The following is a 24,386-nucleotide window of genomic DNA, read 5'->3' on the forward strand; positions in this document are numbered from 1 at the left end:
CATTGTTTTTCAAAACTCAATAGTATACACAATATATGCATACTAAATTTTTGAGGCCTAAGGCAATTGAGGAATTTGAAGCAATTGTCTCAATTGCCTTAGGCCATACCCGGCCATGTGAAAACTCCATTTCAGGTTCGTTACATTTTTCATGTGTAAATATTAGCCTCTTCCAAAGGTGATGGATTGATAATTAATCTATCTATACTAGTACTAGTACTAGATACAAAGCACAAGTGCTTAAGGAGGACAAAATTCCGACGTGTCATCCTCTAAGAGCACTTCCACGTGTCAAGCTCCAAGAAATATCTTCAACACACCCTTTGCAGAGATTCCTTTAACAGCTCACTTTTGACTTTCCTTACCCGGTTTCTCTTGGCAAAAAGCACAGAACTGATAATTGTCGATTCCCGTAGTCACTACTCACTACTGTATATCTGTAAAGTTAGTGGAGCACGTCATAATGGACCACTGTATATGGGGGGAATTGAAACTCTTATTTTGAAATTCAAATTGAATCTCTTTTATCTCTCTCTCTCTCTCCATATTTGTTTTCAAATTCTGGATTTCTCTCAAAATTCTTTTCCTCTTCACCGCAACACCTCTCCGCAACCTCATGGCCCACGCCACTCTCGGCCTCACAAACCCCACCACCACCGAAACCCCCAACCTCTCCTTCGCCGAATGGAAGGGCGACCTTCTCGCCGTCGCTGTCACGGAGACAACGTCGCCAGAAACAGCCATCCTCAACTCGCTCGACTCCAAATTGAACGGTCTCTTGGCTGAAGCATCTTCCGAAGAAGATTTCACCGGAAAATCCGGCCATGTCGCTGTCGTTCTGGCCTCTTCTCAAGGACTCTCTGCTCAATCCAAGCTTAGCACCGCCTCTGCTATCGCTTCTGGTATTTGTTCAGTTTGTTGCTGATTTTTGTTTTGGCACAATATGTATGTGAATATGTGTGTGGTGTAGTTGTTTTGTGAATTAAAGTTGAGTTGTGTGGTAGGGACTATGCTAGGGACATTTGAGGATAACAGGTACAAGTCTGAGTCGAAGAAACCAGCGCAAACATGAGAGTCGGAATGGCCGTGCAAACATGTTTCTTTAATTGATCCTGATTTTTGGTGAACTTTTATTGTTACACGAATTTGATAAATTATGAGGGTTTTGTATGCATTATTTGGTATTGATATTGTTCATTCTTTACACCAGATACCTTCACTCTATTACTTGGAATTGTAGGTTTGCGAGTTTTGTCTGTATCAGATTTGGGTTTATTCCTCCTCTCTTTTGCACATTTATCTTTGGCCATTTACTTCTTTCAACCCGGTTTGTTCTTATTTTTCAGAGATCAAAACGAGAGAGAGAAAAAAAAAGGGCTTGAAGATGGAAGATGGTGAATTGTGAAACCTTCCCATGAACTGTAATGTCCTCTTTACACAGGTTAGACCCTTAATGCAATCTTGGGGTTAACGGTCTCTGAGACTTACCCATAGGCCCTTCTGTAAAAGGAAATTATTCTTTTATTTGTTGCAGTATAATCAACCATTTACTCTTCCATTTCAACGCCGTAAAGAGATTGCATTGGAGGTGGAACGGAAAGATTATTAGGAACAGTAGTAGCCATTGTACAATCTTGAGGTACTCAATATTGATGTTCATCTTTTTTGTAAATACGTCCCGCATTCAATATGGATGCTTGACCATTTTTTAAAAGATATGTACAATGGTGGATTAGCCAATTTAATATATAAGTATGGCAATGTAAATGTGTGACATAGTATGGCATCAAGGAAGTTATTTATGAATAGCTGAACCTAGAAGCCCCCTGTATCAGTAGGAAGATATCCCCATCTTGCTTTTTCAGTTATATAGATACGTTTTCTGCTTTTATATTTTCTCGCTGAACTTCTCCAGCAGTGGTGGGACTTGGGAAGGGGGGACTTGACTACTGGATTTTCACATATTTGTTTTTGCCTATTTTGCTCATTACTGTATCTGTATTCTGTAGTTGATTTTCAAGTGATGGATTATTTTTCAGTGGAATTTAGTCCTGTTAGCACTTATCTGATTGTAAGAGAAGCATGTTTTACAATTTGAGATATAGAATTTCTCATTGTAATATAACATTGCAGATCGATAAACTCCTATCTGTGAATGAAGGTTCTGAAACATTAGCATTTAAACAATGCATCTGATTTATCTGCCCGTTGTTTTGTGCTATTTGCAGCTTTGTTTTGTCCTCAACTCTTCTAATTTGTTTAGTTCTCATTTTTACAGGACTTTTATAATCAGAGATAGAAGTGAATTTAATTTTTCCATCATTTCAGAACTGTAATCTGCAAACCTGTTTTGTAAGTTTCATCAAGATGCATTCTTTTTCTTTCAGATTTGGATTTTTCTCCTCACGGTAATCAAAGAAATCTTTGCTTTTAACCAAATTCACCATGAAGTTTTGTTTTATATTATACCCCCCTTTTTTCATCGTCTCCTAAATTAACAATATGAAGTTTCAGGATCTCATTTTCTTTTTGGACTATATAAATGAGATTTTCTTTCTTTTAGCTGCACTGCTATAGTCTCATCAAGATCTTTTTTTCTTGAAACTCATTGTCAAGAGCATGAGAGTACGATCTTGAATTTCACATGTCATGGGAAGGGGAAAATGAATGAGGGGCCTAGACAATGAGTTAGTTTAGCAAATAAAAAGTCTTATGCATTTACCCAATTCGTGTCCAGGTAAGGACCTATTACTTCCTCACTGTCAATTACGGGTCCCTACGGTATGACTGTGGGTGGATAATTTGAAGATATTTCCAATTTCGATGGCGGGATCTTTGCGTTTAGCTTGTGTGTGATTTATCTTTCTATAAATACAGTGCATACTCTGCATCTCAGATAAACTCATTCACAAACCCATCTAATTTTCCATATCCATTCAAAGCAATGACGTTTCTAAGCTTTATTCTGGAAAGGAGCAGTGGAGGATTATGGTGAAAGTCATTCGGATTTAGGTCATGGGTATCGTCTTCTCTCGCCGTCATTTGGTGGATTGCCGGAGAGCTGCGTCGCTTTGATCCTCCTCAGATCTGCCAGCTAGCGACCTTGAATCGCGCCTTCCGTGCCGCTTTCTCTGCCGAGTTTGTATGGGAGTCCAAGCTACCCGCCACTTACACCGCCCTTTGCATCGTCAATACTCTTGACGGAGGCAACAAGGTGATTTGGTTGATTAATTATTTGATTTATAAATCATTTTTGGGAGGAAGAATTAATGTTTGAATATATGGGTTTTTTTTTGCAGAAAGTTTGGTTGGATAAATGCACAGGGAAGATTTGTATGTGCTTATCATTCAAGGGACTTTGATCCAGGTGGGTCAGCTTCTTCACATCCATTTTTATCTAATCAGGTACAATTATAGAAGCTTAAATTTTTTGTATCTGATGCAACAAGTATCATGATCTCAGATTAGGCCACCAAATTTTAGCTCAGATAGTGAGAGATTGGAGTGATGAAGACGAAGAAGAAGCTAAAGGTTGTTGCGGAGGCTGAAGCTGGTCAAGATTTGGATTCTGCGATTCATGAGCATGCCCTTTTCTTTGACAAATTGATTGAGCTCATTCCGGCCAAGTTTTATCTGCCAACTGATGAGGACAAGCCATGGGTTCAGGGTCTCAGCAAGGCTAAAAGAGCGGCGATGAAGAAAGAAACCGTGGAACGTATTAAGAAGTCTCGAAAGGAAACGTTTGGACCCCGACAAACCTGCTGCAACCACACTTGGTCTTCTTAAGGAGAGGTTGGGAAAAGAAAAAGAAATTCAAAGTGATGGGGAGAAGGGTGTGGCTGGTCGATCTGTCACCTATGAAGAGCTTCGGCAAAGGCTTCATCGCAAGCTTGAAGAGTTCCGCTCAGGTCGCAACAATGAAAATTCAGACAAGGCTAAGAAGAGGGAAGAGAGAAGTATTAGGAGAGGATATGATGGCAACAAACGCAAGAGGGATAGTGAGACTGAAGAAAGTAAGCCTGCACCTGATGAGTTGTCAGAGAAAGTGAAGAGGCTTCCAAGGAGCTTGTTTTTTGCCAGGTTAAACTTCAAAATGAAGAAATACTAGGGAATCAAGGAATATCTGGTAACATTCTAAAAATTATTGATTGAAATTTTATTTTCTTAATGTGGACTCAATTTACTTACTCCTGGAATAATCTCATGGTCTGGCCTATTTACTTCTTCTGATATATAATTATGTATGGATTATGAATTTAATATGCTATAGAAGTAGTAATACGTATATGTTAGATGATCTTTGTTTGTGGTAGATTAATATAACTTTCTACCTAAATTACTATGATGGACTACTGAAAAGCTAAGGTCCAATATAACATTTTTATAGCATTAAGGATTAGAACATGATGAGCTAACAACTATAAGCTTATAGGCTTCTTCAAGTTGAGCTATCCATGTTTTGCAACAGAGAAATACATGAAGACATTTTCATAGATTTAGTACACGATGGTGATGTGAACCATTGATTTGCTGCATTAATTGGTGCATGTGTAAGGTCAGTGTCAGGTATCATTTCTTGCTGATTTTTCTTTTTCTTGGTTAGTGGTATAGCTCTTTTGATATTCATATGGTTATGGTAATTGATTTTTGAAACAAGTGCTTAGGAAAATCTATTAACAAAGGCATATGCAAGTGTGATCTTCATCCTAGATATTGATGAGTTTTTTTTTTTATTTTCAGGACTAATTGAGACCACTTGCTCATAAATAATCAAGTGTGATCTTCATCCTAGATATTTCGGACTGCTCGATATAAAATTAATGGACAAGTTGCCTTCTAACATGTACAAGTCATTTCTAAGGCTTGAAGTGGAACTGGTGGAAGTGGCATGATAACACAATGTGAAATCAGAAGTATAATAGATTTGGGGCAGGAGTCATGTTTGATATGTCCCTTCGATGTGTTTGTAGAAGCTTTATAATGGTGTGAGACTGAATGAACGATCTTCAGGTTCATTTCTCTTTATGATCTCTTGGTTGTGTAGGTTTTTTTTGTGTCCTCTTACTGATGATTTAAAAACTTATGTTTTATGGACATAACAAATGAGAATGATAATGATGCAGTAGAATGTGCGAAGGAGATAGAGCAGAAAGCCAGAAACCGATTCATGGGCAACTAGGGATTCTGCTGTTTGATTTCCAAAAGCGAATATTGTGATTTGTGATGGAAGAATTGAAAGTGGAGTTGGAGAGAATAGCAGGTTATGAAACACAATGTGGTGATATCCAAGAAAAGGTTAATAACGTGAAGAGTTACTGAATACTGAGAGACTATAACAGTGCATCTTGATGATTTCTTTGATGAAATAGTAGAAGGAAGGAAGAAGTTTGTAGACATGTGCTATCATAGGTAGAAACAATTTTAGATACAGAGAAAATGAACTAGAAAAACAATGTTAAAAAATGAAGCACTGTCATCTTGGTGAAGGCTTTGGGTCTCGAATTGTACTGGACAACTGTTGCTATTTCACTTAGTTTGTGATGACATGTGTTGAACAAGTTGCTGTATGTTGTCCACAACTTCACTGTTAGAATAGAATATTACATTACATTTCCTTCATTCACAATCATGAGTTGTTATATTATATATGTAAGGAACATGTTGTTAAAAAAAAATCTGGGAACATAATAACCGTGCAAAGCATGGGCTTAGATACTAGTAATGGAACACTATTATACCTTGCAAGTTCACAATCATAAGGTAACTCATATGTTGTTTTGACTGTTCATCCACATTAGGAACTATCGATTATCTCATATTGTACTTAGTTTTTTTTTCACGTGAAATTAGAGTTAGCACCATTGTTTATACAAATCCTCGCAATTTGACATAAAATCGGCTATTGAACCAAGTGACGAATGTTGTATACTTGTTTGATGGTAGTTCGGTTGCCCGAATTATGTTCCTTTGATGTCAGTAACATATTTCTTGGTTTAACCATATGATATCAACTATGTCTTCAACCAAGCACATTTACATTTACTCTGTTGTTAATCAATCAACATATGCATGACATGACTAAGTACTCATATTTCGGTAAGTCGCTAGTAATTTCATATTATGGACAATTATGAGTGTTAGTAACTTTTCCCACTTAGAAATTACCAGAAGCTTCGCCCTATGGTAATACATGTTTTTTAAAAGAATGTGTGTACTGACGATGTGACAGTCAATAATAACAATATTTTATGACGGTCTATAGTTATCTGTTGGTATTGGCAATAATTATTGTAGTGGAAGGTTTATTGGCCTCATAAGATTTTGACCTTCTCTTCCCCTAAAGTTTTTAGGCTTTTCGACTTTCATCTTCTCAATGTGGGCTTAACACATTTCCATCATACTCCCTCCGGTCCTATTTATAAGCAACAAAAAAAAAATTCATATAGTTTAAGAAATGTAGTTAAACTAGATGAAATGCATTAAATTTGTCTTAAATTAAAATGAACTTCCAAAATTACCCTTTGTTATTAGTGTTGGAAAGTGGAAAAGAGAGAGAATAATTAATAAGACACATTTTACAAGTTAGAATTAATAAGGGCATCATTGGAAAAAATTAATTAATATAGCTCAAACTTTCATTTGGTTCTTATAAAAAGGACCAAAATTTTTCTTCTCTTTCATGCTTATAAATAGGACCGGAGGGAGTATTATATAGAGTCACTATACGATGAAATGATCGAGGGCTTTTTTCTCCAAAACTTAATTAATCAATTCCTCACTTGAAGGAGTCTAGGTTTTTATAAAAACTTTCCAGTCTTATGACTAGGGGTGATAAAATGGGCTTGGCCCGCTGGAACAACCCATTTAGCCAAACTTTTTTGGCGGGTTGGGACTTTGAACACACATCTTAAAAGTGGGTCAACCCAACCCGCATTTTGGCGGGCTAATGACGGGTTGGGTTGAGTCAGCCCGCCAACTCATATTTGACTCTTATTTGTAAGTTATGTTTTGTCTAAAATTTTCATGACTGCTCGACATTATCGTTTATAATTTTTTTTTGAAAGGCAAAAAAAAATTATCGTTTATAATTGTTGGTTGGTTATTATTGGCTGAAGTAAACTCTTGCTGATTTTTGTATTGTATATCTAGTAATGTTAAGAAGAATAAGTAAGTGTATATCAAAGAAAAATGACATTTACCAGTGGTTTGGTGAAGGTTATTGACACTTGCACTTAATAGTTTCAATTGAAATTACAATTATAGCTTTTAATAACAATGCATGGTATGTTGTGCTATAGTCGCAATGTGCCTAGTACCCGTTTTAATGAGCTGAAAATGCTACTGAATGTAAAGGTTGTGGACTGCTACGATAAATATTTGGGGATCCCTACCATTATTGGTAAGTCCAAAACCCAAATATTTCAATTTGTCAAAGAAAGAGTCTGGAAGAAGCTTAAGGGGTGGAAAGAACGCTCTCTCTCCCTTGCGGGAAGAGAGGTGTTTATTAAGGCGGTTGCGCAAGCAATTCTCGCATATATTATGTCTTTTTTTATCTTACCTGATGGTTTGTGTGCAGATATCGAGAGAATGATCAGCAAGTTTTATTGGAGTGGTGATGCATCGCGCAAGAGTATTCACTAGCTTAAGTGGGATGCTCTCTGCAGGTCAAAGATTGACGGAGGAATTGGCTTTAGGGACTTCAAAGCGTTTAATATGGCCCTTGTAGGGAAAACATGGTGGAGGATTCTTAAGAATCTCGATTCATTGTTGGCCAAAGTTTTTAAGTCAATGTATTTCCCTCACTCTACCATTGGTGCTGCCAAAAAACATGGGTGTCCAAGTTATGTTTGGACAAGCATATTTCGCACAAGGTGGATGTTTGAGGAAGGAACTCGTTGGCAAGTTGGTGATGGCAAGAGTATTAACCTTTGGAAGGATAAATGGCTTCCAAGTAGGGTTCCAACGGTTTTTAGAGAAGATTTGGCAAGGGATAGTAATCTGGTTAATGTTGCTGATCTTTTTGTGCATAATTTGCAGGTGTGGAACAAGGATTTAATTGAGATGGTATTCTGGCCTCCGACAGCGCGTGAAATTCTTCAAATTCCGCTTCCAATTGGCCCTTCAACTGATGTTCTGTTCTGGCCTTTTACTTTTGATGGGGCATATACTACTAAAACAGCATATGCTTTTTTGAGGGAGTGGAAGCTGCTTGGAGAGCCGTCGACCTCCACTAATCAGCAGGCCCACCACTCATTTTGGAGATCCTTATGGGCAGCGGATGCGTTGCCTCGCTGCAAGGAGTTAGCTTGGCGCGCGGCTAAGAAAATGCTTCCTGTGAGATGTGCATTACGGAAGCGCGGAGTAGAGATTGAAGAAGAGTGTCCCCTGTGCAGTTCTAGCCCAGAAACGGTGACACACATTTTGTTTGGTTGCCCGGTAGTGTCACAGTGGTGGCTGGCTTCTCACATGGGCGTTCGTTTCCGAGATGGTGAGGATCCTGCTGACTTTATTCAACAGATTCTAGACCATCGTGATGACCAGCTAAGTGGCCTATGTTTCACCTTCTTGTATGCGGTTTGGGAGCTGAGGAATGGTGTGATTCACCAACAGAAACCGATCAATTTTGAGGGTCTTCTATCGCGGTTTCACAGCTTGGGGGAGTTGGCAACGAACCAGCCGGTGATGGCTACTCCAGCGCATAACAGGAACGTCGCGAGGGTAGTATGGACACGTCCGAGAGGAGATGTTATCAAGATCAACTTCGACGCCGCTTGGATACTTAATGTGGGAGGTGGACTTGGTTTTATAGCCCGGGATGAGAATGCCCAAGTCATGGCAGCGGCTATGGCTCATCCAGTTGAGGCCATTTCTCCTCTAGTAGCGGAAGTTTTGGCATTTCGTTGGTCCCTATCCCTGGCTAAGGATCTTGGGTTTCAACAGGTGTGTTGTGAGACGGATAATTTGCAAATTTTTGAGACTTGGAATAAGGCTACACATGGTTCTTCTTATTTGTTTTCAGTGATTGTAGAGACTTAGTCTCATCCTTTAGGTTTTTTCAATTATCGTTTGTGCGTAGATCCGGCAACTCTGTGGCTGATTACTTAGCCAAGAACTCTTCAAAATTTCCCAACTATGTTTGGATTGAAGAGGTTCCGCCGGAAGTAGAATCTTTGGTTCAAGGTGATGTACTGACCTCTATGGTTTCTTGATTTATAGTATCATCCAGTTTCAAAAAAAAAAAAATGTATGGTAAGTATTTTTTTAGTAATGCTATTGGTGATACTTTCTTGTTGAACTCATAAATATAAAGAACAAGTATAATATTGTGATAATTCTAATTTTTTTCATTTGCCAACATACAAAAAGTGAAAAATTTCTTAAAATTACTCTGTGCACAACTTTTTTTTATTTCACTATATTTTCTAAGTAGGTTAGCCCGTCAACCTACCGTCCCGCCAAAATATGTGTTGGGTCGAAACTTTAAACCCAAATGTCAAAAGTGGGCTAGCCCAACCCAACCCGCATTTCGGCGGGTTAGTGACAGGTGGGGCCAGACCCGCCCCGCCAACCCATATTGCCACCCTTACTTCGGACTAGAAGGTTGGGCTACTCCTGATATTTCCAATAATTGTGGAGAGGGAATTTCATAACTTTGAATGTTAGAGCAATATAGGTAAACCTCCTCCCTAAGGGATATGTTTCGCAAGGAATCGAGACAAGAACCTCCTTGTGGAATACACACTACACACACTTTTAAGCCTTTCGAACCTAGCATGCTTCCATTAGACCAAACCCTTTTAGGTTGGGCTGCTCCATGTACTAGCTTGTTGATCTCCACCAAGCTGGCTTATTTCACCCGGTCCTCAATGTATCTAGCCCCTTTAGTGAATCCTCCATGTGAGGTGCTGGTTGAAGAGGCCACGTACATATAGGGTGTGTTGCAGTGGATCGGAGGAAGGTTCCACGGTTGAGGAAAAAGGAAGAAGATCATATATGAATGCTTAAAATTATATATAAATCACACTTGGATGTCACATCAGACTCATTTATACACGTAGACGTGTCACTAAGACATTAGCCAGACACGTGATAAAGTTATCGGAGCTTAAATTTTGGCTTAAACTAACTATACTTCTCTAGTGTCGTGAAGATAAAAACTCGGCATTTCTTTAATAATGTATTAAAATTGAATCTCCCTCATTTTAGAAACACCAAATACTTATTTTTATTTTAAACTTAAGGCTTAATTGCACTTTTGATCCCTTAAGTATCATGATTGTGCGATTTCAATCCCTGATCTTCAAAACGAGCGATTTGAATCCTAAAATTTTCAATTTGTGCAAATCAGGTCCCTCCGTCTGATTTTCGTCAAATAGATAACGGAAATTGCATATGTGTCACTCATTAAATGATGTGGATCTGACATTGGGCTCCACTTGAATGCCATGTAAGTAATAAATAAATAAAAAGGAAATTAAAACATATATAAAAACTTAAAATTAAATACTGTAAAAAAAACCCCAAAATCCACAAATCAACCCCACCACCACCGTTCTGCTTCATCTTCTCCCTCCCTCTCACCTAAAAAACCCTAAAATTCCCAATTCCAAGGCTGCAACCTCTTGTGAGGATTAAGGCTCTGTAGCCAATGGAAAGGGGTGAGAACATGGGAAACGATGGTCCCAAGATCCACCATATCCGGCCCAAGATCCTCCATGACAAGTCCCTCATGGTGTGGTTCACGGTGCAGAGCGATGGTCGGGCTACAGTGGCCTTTAGGCAGTGCGATGCAGATCTGGGTTGAGGCTTGGTGACCGATGGCGCGGTGGTTCCCAATGGGATGTGCTCTCTGGCCCGCGGCGAACATGGAGAGGTCGACCTCATCGGCGATGGTGCTCGGAGGTTGGGGTTCTCGCTGAGGAGATGGTGTCGTGGTGGTGGTTCTGCTGTCGAGGGAGGAGTAAGATCAATTCTGGGCAGAGATGAGGAGGGATTAGGGAAGAGGAGGGATCTGGGTTGAAGTTGTATTTCTGGATTTTTTTCATTCTGGGTTTTTTCACTTAGGAAAACGTTTTTTGGGTTTTGGGTCTTCTGTATTATTCTGCTTCTGGATTTTGCAGTGGTGAAGAGGGGGGAGGGAGGAGAGGAGGAGGGGTTGAGTTTGGGGCTTTTGTGGTTGAAGAGGAAGTTGGTGAAGATGGAGGAGAGGAGGGATTGATGAAGCTTGAAGAAGAAAGAGATTTTTTTTTATCAGCTGAAGAAGAAGGAGATAGATGGAAAAAAAGGGTAAAAAAATTAATGCTTAAGTGGAATAAAATTAATAATTTTTTCTTAATAAAAATGCCATCTCAGCCGTTTCCGTTATCTATTTGACGGAAATCAGACGGAGGGACCTGATTTGCACAAATTGAAAATTTTAGGATTCAAATTGCTCGTTTTGAAGATTAGGGATTGAAATCGCACAATCATGATATTTAAGGGATCAAAAGTGCAATTAAGCCTAAACTTAAAGGATTCATAAATAGTTGGATGATAACTGTGACAGCTCAAGTCACGTTATTCTTAAGGTCTACTTCAACTTTTTTTTCTTTCAGGAAAAAGACACATAACTTCAGTCAAACTAAGTTTATAAAGGACATGGTGAATAGAAGACACGCAAGGCTGAGGTGGAACAGCAACGTATTGAATCTACTTGAAGATAAACTAATAAGTTAATAACGTGTGAAAGACTATCGCATTAACTATTCAATAAGATTTCTTTTTAAATTGCAATGAAAACTCTGTTGAATTGAATTAATAAGTATTTATAATATAACGTTTTTTTCCACTTCATTCTATTACTAATGGCTGGCTACATTAAGCATGAAACGTTATAAACTTACCCCATTACACAAATATCACACCAAATAACTAATAATAACAATTGAGATATACTAACAAAGGATAACACAATTGATAAATAATTGAATTTTTTAAGTATTTTATCTATAGTTTGATTTTTAAACTGTACATTAATATCAGCCGACATAAAACTGATTTCTAAATCGCAAGTGTTTGTATCAAGATAATAAGCATGCCAAGTAAGTTTTATTCTCATAAGCGAAACCCCATCACCCCCACAGCTCGTGGCTATTTGTCTTATTATTTTAAATTTTAAATGCTATTAGGTTGGAGTTATTGAATATTTGAATCCAAGTGATTAATATTGGCAACCACTTTAATGTAAAGTAGGTATTAAAAATTAAAATAACTCTCGTGTAGAAAAAAATAATTGTTTACCGCGTTTCGCGTTGTGAATATTAAAATCAGTTGTGGTTCTTAAGTCAACAACCGCGCGCAAAGGATGTTTGTTTTCCCTGTAGTGCAAGTTAGTTAGGTAGGGAGGAAGGACCAAACCACTTTTATATACACCAAATTATCTTCATGCAGACAACTATGAGACTAATGTCATTTCTGAGATCACATTATGTATGTATGTCTCATTCAACAAATCATTCTTCTTACACACCGTCAGAAATTAAAGTCGAACTAAATTAAATAACTCAACTATCTACCAACTGTGCTCAGACGTTATAGGTAGGACCAAAGTGGTTTTATTGATTATAAATACCCTGTTCTAGCGTTCATTCTTCTCTTCTTCTCCTTCATCATTTATTTTCCTTCACCTCTTTCAACCGTTTGGGTTTCTGGAAGCTCTTATTTTCAAGTGGGTGGGTACGTAATATCTCTGTCTCTCTGCTTCACTTTCCATTGTCGCTAACTCCTCCCACGTGCACATTTCTCTCTCTCTCTCTCTCTCTCTCTCTCTCTCTCTCATGTTTGGCTGCCCAGAAAGTTTACCGCAAAAGGAAACTCCTCTTCAAGTTTAAGCCGCACCAAACACACTTTGTGTTTGTTTTTTTGTTTGTTTTAAGTAACCAATGATATCACCATTTTTATAAATGAAAATGTTGATCGAAATTCTAAATAATTCGACCAAAAAAAAAAAATTTCTAAATAATCATTTTCATCTTTAATTCACCTACCGGTATTTTCTTTCCCCTTCTATTTATGCCTTTTTTCCTGTTAGTTTATTTTCTGGGCATTTTTCTCAACTTTCTTTGTTTTTTGTTATGTTTTGAAGGCTTTTATATTCATCAATCATCAGTAACTTGCGTTGTTGAGTGAAGATTAACGAGTACCCTCGTTTCTTTGTTCTGGCTGGAATCGGAGCTTGTTTATTAGGTACCCTTTTTATGCCTCTTCTCTTTTTTTTTTTTGTCAAATTCAGATTCTGAAATCTGGGTTTCTTTTATTATTATTATTGTTGTTGCTATGTTGTTTCATGTTGATTGTGTAAACATGTTGACATTCAATGGTTCGGTAACACTTTTCAATCTTGAATCTTTCGGGCTGCTTTCGCTTGTTAATAAAGTTATATTATGGCTTTTCATTCTTACTATTTCAATTTTTTTCCCTTTTTGACTTGGTCAGATTCTTTGTAGTCTGCTTTTATTTGATTAATTTATTAGCATAGACAATTCTTTGATTTTCTTTTTTAATCATATTGTTGTTTTCTTAGAAGGGTGGTTACATGAATGTTGTTTGATTCAGTTTTTTTTTTTTTGTCTTGATTTTGTCGAGGAGTGATTCTGAATCTGATTTGTCTGCCAATGAAATTGTTTTTTTATTAAGCTGTGGTGAAGTCGTTGTTTGTTTTGGGGTTTTGGGTCTAATTGCTTGTTGTCGTGATCTTGTGATGTAATCTATTCTAAACAGTTTAATAGAAGTTATAACTCATGAAAAGGATCAAAAGGTCTGTGAAGTTGACATCAATCCAAGTTTAATTGACCAGTCTTAGATGGTTTTTCTTGGGTACTTTTCATTGAAAATAGAAGTCCAGTAGAATTATGGACCAAGAAACATGCCATACAAATTCTGGAAAAGTTCATGTTTTTTATAGTTAAAACATGAATTGGGAATTCTGTAGACTTTGGTTTCCTAAAAATTTCTTAAAGGTCTCTAACATTGTTGCTGCACTGTAAAATTGTCCATAGACCTGGATCCAATGGACCTGAAGGCAAATCGTGGTCCTCTCCTCAGTGATACAGCAACCTTAACAAGGTCAAGGTCAAGGCTAGGTGTGACTTCCACTCAGTTAGCTTGCTCTCCTCCAGCAGGGGCCACAACCTTTTTGCACGGTTCATCGATAGCAATTCCGAGGAAGAAAACAGGAGTTCTTGATGACGTTCGTTCTAACGGTTGGCTGGATTCCATGAAATCATCTTCTCCAACTCACAAGAAAATATCTAAGGATGTTAGCAATGGAATCGCATCATCCGATGCCGATGCTGCTTATTTTACTTGGCTGGTATAACACACTTCCATCTCTCTATATAACTTTTTTGCCTTTGATAATTATGGGACTTCAGTTTATGCAGTTTCGTTACCTTTCTTTTTGTAATTTCACAGCTAAAGTATCCATCAGCACTTGCATCTTTTGAGCAAATTATTAACTGTGCGAAAGGCAAGAGAATAGCATTGTTTCTGGATTATGATGGGACTCTTTCACCAATTGTGGACAATCCTGACTCTGCATTCATGTCTGACAGTGTATGTAGTTTTCTTCTAAGATTTAGTTTCCAGAATTTCAGTTGAGTTCTTTTTTTCTTCTTCTATTGTTCTGGTTTTGCTGAATACTGTAAATTCTGCAGATGCGTGCTGCTGTTAAAAATGTGGCAGAATATTTTCCGACAGCAATAATTAGTGGAAGAAGCCGTGAAAAGGTAGTTGGAGAATTTTATAACAGAAAACAATTTGATTTCTCTTTTATGTTTACAAATAAAAACTCCCTTGTTTGTTAGTTTTGATTTTGACCTTTGTTAAACTCCTATTTGCTCAGGTGTATGATTTTGTTGGAGTAACAGAACTCTATTATGCCGGTAGTCATGGAATGGACATTCTTGGTCCTCTAAGACAATCTGTATCTGATAATCACCCTAACTGCAATAGGACTACTAACAAGCAGGTATGGTTTTCAGAGTATCTTTATATCTACCATATATTTCTGGCAGTGAGTCTGATTTAACAATTTCTTTCAAGAAGTAAATTTTTAAAGGGACTCTTTCCTTATTTTGAATTGCTTAAAATTACAGGGTAAAGAAGTTAATTTATTCCAACCTGCTGCTGAATTCATACCCATGATTGATGAGGTATGTAGATATGAAAGTAGTACAGTGAATCATCTTTTCTTCTGGAATGTTGTATCCTGAATAACTCATGTTTGTGCAGGTACGTGGCTTGCTCCTTGAGTGTACAAAAGACATCAAAGGAGCAAAAGTTGAGAACAACAAATTTTGTGTCTCTGTGCATTACCGTAATATAGATGAGAAGGTATTTCCTTAATGCCTTCATTCGGTTGATGAATCCTTAGTGTTAATCAAAGATTAAGGAGTCTTTCTGCCCAAGATGATTCCCTCTTTTCACCAACCTGTTACATATTTCGTCACACTTTTAAGTTTATTTCCTCTTATTTTGTTTCATTTATGTAGAATTGGGGTATGGTTGGACAGCGCGTATATGATATACTGAAGAACTATCCCCGCTTACGATTAACTCATGGGCGAAAGGTACTTTTTCAGCTTTAAACCCAGATTTTTGACTCATTTTTTAGAGATAGAACTGTTGTTAATAGTAACTTATGTTTACTAATTTTCAGGTTTTAGAGGTCCGTCCGGTGATTGACTGGGATAAGGGAAAAGCTGTCACATTTTTGCTTGAGTCACTTGGTGAGTACAGTTGTTTCATATTTAATTACTACTATGTTTCAAGATCAGAATTTCTGTTTGGCAGTAAATGACAGTACATATCTTTATGTTAGGACTTAACGACAGTGATGATGTGCTAGCTATATATGTTGGAGATGATCGGACAGATGAAGATGCATTTAAGGTAATACATATCACGGTACTATTCCTCTAATTGGGATTAAGGTCCTCTCATATCATGTTGGAATTTTGTATCTATCTATCTATCTCTTTATTGGTTTGAACTTAGAATATCTATGAAGTTAGAAATAGGTACAAAAATTCACATGACATGAGAGGACTCTGATTCCTCAGATTGCATGTTTTTCAAAATTTCTTATCCATACTCTAAATTTTCCTGAACTCTGATATCAAATGGACTATAACAGGTTTTGAGAGAAGCTTATAAAGGTTGTGGCATATTAGTGTCCTCTGCCCCAAAGGAAAGCAACGCATTTTACTCTCTTCATGATACTTCAGAGGTAATTTGGATGTTTCCTTCGAAAGTTCTCTTCCAATTTAGATCATTCGTCAGAGCTATGTTTAGATATCTGTTAGCACCAGTTTAAACATAAAGAATAATTCCCTTTGTTTATATTGACATTGGTTTTCTGATGACATCAATTCTACTATAATGTTGTTTGTGCAGGTTATGGAATTCCTCAAATCACTCGCGGCATGGAAATCAAGCTCGTTAAATAGCTTTGTATAACAGATAGAGGAGAATATACTCCACTATACTATATAATTATCAAGGAATAAGGAGGTCTCTATTTTTGGATTTGTAGGTGACATTTCAAGAGGTCTGCTGGAGCAGATTTAGGCTCAAATGGCCTTTTGCGACGGCAGTGACATTTTTATTACCAGTTGTTTTGCTCAAAGCTGTGTACGTGGTAGATGTAAATTCCTTGCTCATAATCATATGGTTGTCAGAAAGATTAAGGAAGATATGCTCAGAGGTTTTTTTTTTTTTTTTGCAGTGAAAATGTTTATTGTATTTAGTTCACATTCTTTCTTCAGTTTTGGTTACAGGTCCTTCCCAGCTAATTGGGGGACATTCTTTTTATTTTTTCATTAAGAGAGAATTTTCAGTTAATTTTTTTAATATGTAAGTTGGAATTGGATATCATTATTTACATTACCTATTTTATAACAGTCAGATCATCATTACATGCTTGATTGTGCCTCTGCTCCCTCAATCTTCTTTTGAATTGTCCTGCAAATCTTGACTTCATAATCCATATCAATCTAGAGGAGATCCTATGAAATGTGTCCAAGCGAATGCTTAGATGAATTTTTTTAAGGACTAATGTAATAACACTTTAATTTTTGAGTGGTTAATTTAGTGACAATGATATTTAAAGGACTTACACAATGACACCCTAATTTTTGGAGAATTAAGTACTTAAAAAATATTAATCCAGAATAGCAATTTTTATAGCAAAGCCATGTATGTACCAAAAAAGCAAAGCCATGTATGCCCAATCCAACCTTGGTTCTTCTTTTGGTCCATGGCAATGGCTATGACTTTGCTTGTCTCATTTCTTTCATAGTTTGGAAGAGAATTTTTCCTTTTACTCACTTTTGGAAATAAGTAACAAAATGTAGCTTGTTGGTAATTGTTACCCTTTGAATTACGGGTTTACTGTCAATTCAAACACATTGTATGACTAGTAGTTCCAATGAATATAGCTTTAACATCTCTCTTTTTTTTCATCACATTATCAATCTCAATTACATATATATAATTTTAGGGGTGTCAAAAAATATATGTTTTGCGGTCTTTATATCCTCATGAACAGTGAACGTGATTTAATTTCTCTTTGGCTTCTTTCTGAACTACCATTCCTATCTAGCTAACTTCTCCTGCACCTCATTATTGGTCATTGTATCTCTACACTTGCCATTCTCCACGTTCCCACAAAGCTTATTCAACCATATTTTCTTTAAGTGAACACCCTAAAGTCCTCTAGGAACCATCTTCACCTCAGCTTAGCCATAGCATCAATGGAGGCCAATTCCTCTGTAGACACTCCCCCACTGAAAATACAATCAAGTGTAGACAGTGCTGGTCATAGTCGACCATTAAAGGGTATCCTTGTCATATGTGGCTCCATTGTTTTCCTAATGTCATTAGTTGCACTAATCATAAGCCAGAGCCAGAGTTCCTTGGAATCCTCTCCTCTTTCTAACATCTCCATTAAAGAATGCCCTAGAGGAATTGCACAAGGGGTTTCACCCAAGTCCTATCCTTCTCTTTTCCTAAAAGATTCATATAATTGGACAGAAGCCATGTTTTCTTGGCAAAGAACAGCTTTCCACTTTCAACCCCAAAACAATTGGATGAATGGTAAGCTAAGTGTAGTGTAGTATACCTTAGTTGCTTTCTTGTTTTTTGTGATGATATATAGACCTTCACTTTCTTTCTTTAAACATAAAACTCTATGACGGTTCACAAAGTAATTTGTGTAAAGGATGTTCTAAGAAAATGAGTGTCTTTCAATATATATATATTTTTTAAAATCACGTCTCAAATTGACATTTCTACATGTTTTATAGCTTTGAAGAATGGTAGGTGAGATTCAGGTTCATCCCAAATCTCACTCTTTCAATTTTGTCTTTCATTGTTTTTTTATTAATTAGTACTCTTAATTATGACTAAGAAGCTAATGAACAATGAATCTTTGACTTATGGGGTTCCTGTTCCGCACGTGGACGTTTGGTTGACATGACTTCAGATCCTGACGGTACGTTTAAATTTTCATTTGAGTAATGATACATAGTTATCCACTTTCTATTGGACATTCTTTAGGCATATCACTCTTTGGACAAAGATAAAGTGGTATGTCTAAATGATGTCCCAAGAAAATGAATGTATATTAATACTTTATGTTTCCATTTTTAAGCTAATTTATATTTCCATTTGTTAATAATGTTAGAACTTATGTTAACATTTTTTTGCAACACTCTCTCATTGATTGAGTGACATTCATATTTGAATCACTACAAAATGACCACCACTTCCAATTTAGTAAGACCCACATAAATTTTAACCAATAAATAAGAAAATATTGAAAAGAAAAAGTAAAAATGAGCACCCTCTTCCATTTATTTGAGCCTTTAAACCTGTTCAAATGCAAATCTAAGAGTAATTATGTGAGTTTATCCATTAATTTTTACAATATGTAAATTTTAAATTGAATTGAAACACTAAGTCATGTAACTACTTAAATTAATGTGACATGAAAAGATTCAATGTCAGTGTAAAGAAATTTCACACTATGAAAATTAAACTCATAAAATAATCTTCTTATTCAAAGCATATTTAGTTAAGAATATAATTCTAGATGAACAATAATAATATTTCTATAAATATAGCATTAATATAATTTTCAACATACTTTTCTTAATTACATTAGCCAATCTAAAATGAATTATTTAATCGTTTAAGTTAAGTTAAGCCATTCCTTAGCACATTGATAACTTTCTAGTAGTGATTATGGTTTTAGTCGTAGCATATAATAATCCATGTTCATAATTTTAGTAATTTCATATGTATGTATTATGATTATGATTTTGATGCCTACTTATTTACATGTTTTTGTTGTCCCCATAACGTGAAATTTTTGGGTCCATTCCGGTTTGCCAAACTTACATGAAAGGGAATTATACGACCATCCATTTATTTATTGTTTGTATTCCCGACTAATAGGATTAAAGGTTAACATGATTAATTAAACATGACATTAATTTAAAGTGGGTTTATATTGACTTTCAGGTCCATTGTTTCACATGGGATGGTACCATCTATTTTACCAATACAATCCTGATTCAGCAGTGTGGGGAAACATTACATGGGGCCATGCTGTATCAAGGGACCTGATTCACTGGCTCTACCTTCCCATAGCCATGTTACCTGACAAGTGGTATGACATCAATGGTGTATGGACCGGGTCCGCCACGCTCCTGCCAGATGGCAAAATCATGATGCTCTACACTGGTGATACCAATAAAAATGTGCAAGTACAAAATCTAGCATACCCTGCCAACCTATCTGATCCCCTACTCCTTAATTGGGTCAAGTATGCGGGTAACCCGGTCCTGGAGCCCCCACCCGGCATTGGCCCGAAGAATTACCGTGACCCGACCACAGGCTGGATCGGGCCGGATGGAAAATGGAGGATCATAGTTGGGTCAAAGAAAGGAGAAACAGGGCTTTCATTAGTGTACAAGACCACTGATTTTATTAACTTTGAGCTCAATGATCACTACTTGCATGCGGTTCCGGGTACGGGTATGTGGGAATGTGTGGATTTTTACCCGGTTTCGCTAAACGGGTCTAAGGGTTTAGACACATCAGTAAATGGGCCACAAGTTAAGCATGTGTTGAAGGCTAGCATGGATGATACAAAGGTGGATAGTTATGCACTTGGGACCTATTATGTGGAAAATGATACATGGGTGCCCGATAACCCGGTTGAGGATGTGGGTATTGGGTTGCTTTTGGACTATGGGAGATACTATGCTTCAAAGACTTTCTATGATCAAGTAAAACAGAGAAGGATCTTGTGGGGTTGGATTAATGAAACTGATACAGAATATACAGACTTGGAAAAGGGTTGGGCATCTCTTCAGGTACGTATTTATTTACTGGTTAATTTTTAACATGGATAGGTTCTTACTGAAATTTAAAATGATATGTAGCACTTTTAGCTATATTGCATTAGTATTGATACTGGACAAACAATACTGCAACATCCAACAGACACATTATTTTTCTATTTATCTCTTTCTTTTATTATATATTGCGTTCATTACTTTTCTGTCCTTTTGTCATTTCTCACTCTGGGTGTCTGGATGTCTATACTATATCTATGAATCATTTTCCATATTACATATAGTCTGAAAGTAGCTCTTTGTTTGACACATGAAGAATCAAAGAATGTATTTTTGGACATTTGGTACTAATTTGACTCCACATCAATTTTCCAAAGTATGAAATTCATTGGGAAAAATGTTTGGAAGAAAAATTCATATGAAATTTATAAAAAATTGAACAATTTTTTATTTTAATCAGACAATTCCGAGGACAGTGCTGTTTGACAACAAGACTGGAACTAATTTGCTTCTATGGCCAGTAGAAGAAATAGAGAGCTTAAGACTGAGCAGTGTTGAATTTGAAGGAGTGTTGGTTGAACCGGGCTCTGTTGTGCCATTGAACATAACCCAGGCTACACAGGTTTGTCTATACCATTATGTAAATAACATATTTGTTGTATTGTCACTAACAATAACTGAACTAATCAACAACTCTTTCATGAAAAATTTACAGTTGGATATATTTGCTGAATTTGAGATTGAATCATTGGCATCCGGTGGGATTAGCAATGACAGTGTAGATTGTGGAAGAGGTTCTAGTGATAGAAGTGCTTTTGGACCATTTGGCATTCTTGCTATTGCTGATGATGCACTTTCTGAACAAACTCCAATTTATTTCCGCCTGTCTGATACTAGCCTTGGAAATTCTACAACTTTCTTCTGTGTTGATGAAACAAGGTAGGAATTTGCATTAACTGATTCAGATTTAAAGATGAATAAAGGTGATAATCATTTGTATAATGAATTGTTGATGATGCAGATCATCCAAGGCCTCTGATGTTGCAAAGCCAGTTTATGGAAGCCAAGTTCCAGTCTTCAGTGATGAAAAACTATCAATGAGGGTATTGGTAAGTGTGATTATGATACTTGTTGTATTGCTCAACTCTTTTTTGGTGTAATATGTGTATCCTCCGCAGGAAGATATCATGTTTGAGTTGAAAATATCCATATCCTTTTGGGGCTAGCTAGCTCTCCCAGCATAGGTTTTTTTTTCGTACACAAGTCTCAAACGTGAGATATTTCTTAAGGGAAAAAGACATGCACTACTTGAATCAACTACTGGTGGATTTGATGTTGTATTGCACAACTCTGCAGCCACTTATATGTGTATTTGATAGCTGTGTGTGTGTTTGTAGACCTGGTAGTTTCATACATTCGAGGAGAAGTGATTTTGAGAGAAGCTACTAGTAGTAGCTATGTTATGTGGAGAAATAATTTTAGGAGGATTAAAAGTAGATACAAACATGCTATATAGGGTTACATGACCTGTTTTAGCTTTCTCCCCCTTCTGAGCAAGACTAGTTTCTACACTAGGTTATGCATTCTTATATTATAGCATGTTTTGATCGACTTCAGAATCAATTCTGACACTCGGTAACTACTCACATAAGCCTTTTCTTGTAATTGATTTTGACTTTAGAATCAATTATAGACAAATTTACAAACATTCACTTAGACTGGGATCAAACAAAATTTACTTGGTTTCTGTTCATATATTTGTTCTTGTGACAATTGACTCTCCAATTTGACCAGGTTGACCATTCAATCATTGAGAGCTTTGCTCAGGAAGGTAGAACTGTGATCTCAGGCAGAGTTTATCCAACAGAAGCAATATATGGGGCAGCAAGATTATTCCTATTCAACAATGCAACTGGCATAAACATCAAGGCCTCTCTCAAGATTTGGCAATTGAACTCTGCTTTCATAGGCCCCTTTCCCTTTGATCAGATTCAGAGTGAATGAAAAGTGCAAAAACTACACCATGTACCTTTTTTATCAACCACATGAAGCTGACAAATAATGTTTGAAATCATACACCTTGTTAATGTCCCTATTGATGGTGATTCATTTTAACTTTGGATTTGCAGGGGCACAGGATTTCCCCTACTGGCAGTGCATTTCTTTAATCATTCATATATTGGATAATGTAGAACATCACCCATCAAGAAATCATAATCAAATCTTCATGTTTTGTTGATGAATGTGAGTTGTTTAGGAATAATTTATGGACTCTCATTTTTAATACCAAGATTTGAGTTGTTGGGTTTGAGTTTAGGATGCGTTAATGTTTGAGTGATGAAGAACACTCATGAATTGCGGGTGTTGAGGTTGAGATTAATGATAAGGATTACGTATTAGAATTTTTAATAATTTATTTTGTACTTAAAAAATGTTCTTATTGCTTAATGTTATTAAAATAGGGTTAATGTCTTAATGAGTTAATAAAAAATGTTTGAATTTTGTCCCTTACTTAATACACGTGGCGTGTCACATCAATTTCGTCGCACATAAAGTATGGTTTCCCGAGCTTATTTTAGATGAGGACTAAAATTGAAGTATTTATCTAACACTCATTTTCACGCCGGGAAGATTTTATTCATGTTAAGGTCGCGCACACAACCATCAATGCTTATGTTCCTTCCTAAGGTATGACAATGGTAATAAAGTACCCTTGAAAAACCCTAGCAGAGCTAGAAGAGGTAAACAATACGTAAATAAGGAAATAATCTCATAAATGGTTAAAAAGGTCCCTAGTACAAGGTGAGGACATCCTTTTTATAGTAGGAATGATCCTTATCTAGAATGTTCATGTATTTGGGCCTTACATACAGGGTCCAAATCCCTATGTTGAATAAGACAAATGCATGTATACAATATGATAAGACGAAACAACTCGGGCCCACATCCTTAAGCTGGGGTTTACGTCCTAATAACCTCGTTGCTGGTCTTACCGGGAGGGTCAGTGGACTTATGATGACCCGCCCGGCCCATAAGCCCACAAGACAAGAAGCTCCATCTCTTCTGGAACTGAAATGTCTTAGTCAAGATAGAAATGTTCTTGCCGCCCTTCCCGCGGTAAGCCCGCCTTATCTGACCTAGCCCACAAGCCCACAAGACAAGAGACTACTTCTTTTTGGAGTCTGCTTGTCTTATAAAATTCGCGCCAGGTCGCCCAACTTGTTTGACTCGTGTCATTTCTTCTATCGTTGCACCGTTACCAAACAAAAATTGCCATCATTAGCCTTCAACTGCCGCAGTCTTTTCACGCGGAATTCGAGGGATTGCCTCGATTTGTGAAAACGTTTAAAAATGGTCACGTCTTTTCCACTTTCCTTCTCTCTCCTTACTTGACTTCCCTATATAAAACCCCAAATCTTCATTTTTCACTCTTTTACTTTTCCTTACTTTCAACCCTTGTATTTGTTGAAGTTCTCTGCACTCGACGGCCGCTTGCTACTCCGGTGACCTTTCAGTGTTCCGACCACCATTGCTCGCTGCATTCCCATTACCTCACCTATCTTCGGTCAGTTCCGCTCTTTTCTCTTTACTTTTCTTGTTGTTTTTCCATTCATCTCCCTTTTCTGAAGCTTCTCCAAAATGTCTGCCAAAAACCCCTCTTGTTCTTCTCTTTCTCTTGATCCTGTTTCTGATGATGACAAAATTTTTAATAACCAAAAGGTTATTACGGTTGAATCTGATTCTGAGTCCCACACCTCGCCCTCTTCCTCGGAACCCGCCCAAGAAAGAACGGCCTCTATAACCTCTCACCTTTCCACCGAAAACCCCTCAACTTCTCAAAGTTGGTGCACTAGTGATAAGTGTATTGATGACAAGTGTCTCTTCCGTTTCGTTTGGAATAGTGTTCAAGCACTGAATAACAATCGCCTTAACGCCCGAGGTTTTACCAGGGTGAACCCCGAAACCGGCCATAATGACGACCTA

The 24,386-nt window shown here is 37.1% G+C and overlaps 2 protein-coding genes and 1 pseudogene across 5 annotated transcripts; all 3 read left to right on the forward strand.

Moving 5' to 3' along the window:
* The first annotated feature begins 424 nt into the window (after positions 1-424).
* On the forward strand, positions 425-5,620 carry LOC130745509 (uncharacterized; annotated as a pseudogene).
* Positions 5,621-12,582: 6,962 nt separating this feature from the next.
* Positions 12,583-16,964, forward strand: LOC130745510 (trehalose-phosphate phosphatase A-like). Of its 2 annotated transcripts, none has more exons than XM_057597806.1 (13): positions 12,583-12,714; positions 13,124-13,224; positions 14,037-14,350; positions 14,452-14,592; positions 14,694-14,765; positions 14,882-15,007; positions 15,135-15,191; positions 15,271-15,372; positions 15,531-15,608; positions 15,698-15,767; positions 15,860-15,930; positions 16,175-16,267; positions 16,435-16,964. In XM_057597806.1, the coding sequence occupies exons 3-13, from the start codon at positions 14,048-14,050 to the stop codon at positions 16,495-16,497; spliced, it is 1,176 nt and encodes a 391-aa protein (XP_057453789.1). In that variant the 5' UTR covers positions 12,583-12,714; positions 13,124-13,224; positions 14,037-14,047; the 3' UTR covers positions 16,498-16,964. The 2 variants fall into 2 exon arrangements, with proteins under 2 accessions (XP_057453789.1, XP_057453790.1); XM_057597807.1 differs by lacking the exon at positions 12,583-12,714 and adding an exon at positions 12,772-13,027.
* Positions 16,965-17,691: 727 nt separating this feature from the next.
* Positions 17,692-22,641, forward strand: LOC130745512 (beta-fructofuranosidase, soluble isoenzyme I-like). 3 transcript variants are annotated; one of them, XM_057597809.1, is made up of 8 exons: positions 17,692-18,135; positions 18,524-18,532; positions 19,564-20,420; positions 20,863-21,024; positions 21,118-21,341; positions 21,424-21,511; positions 22,197-22,427; positions 22,532-22,641. In XM_057597809.1, the coding sequence occupies exons 1-7, from the start codon at positions 17,793-17,795 to the stop codon at positions 22,404-22,406; spliced, it is 1,893 nt and encodes a 630-aa protein (XP_057453792.1). In that variant the 5' UTR covers positions 17,692-17,792; the 3' UTR covers positions 22,407-22,427; positions 22,532-22,641. The 3 variants fall into 3 exon arrangements, with proteins under 3 accessions (XP_057453792.1, XP_057453791.1, XP_057453793.1); XM_057597808.1 differs by having other exon boundaries at positions 17,694-18,135; positions 22,197-22,641; XM_057597810.1 differs by having other exon boundaries at positions 17,996-18,135; positions 18,345-18,532; positions 22,197-22,641.
* Positions 22,642-24,386: the final 1,745 nt, after the last annotated feature.

The sequence above is a fragment of the Lotus japonicus genome, chromosome 3 (genome assembly GCF_012489685.1).
Source record: "Lotus japonicus ecotype B-129 chromosome 3, LjGifu_v1.2".
NCBI lineage: Eukaryota > Viridiplantae > Streptophyta > Magnoliopsida > Fabales > Fabaceae > Lotus > Lotus japonicus.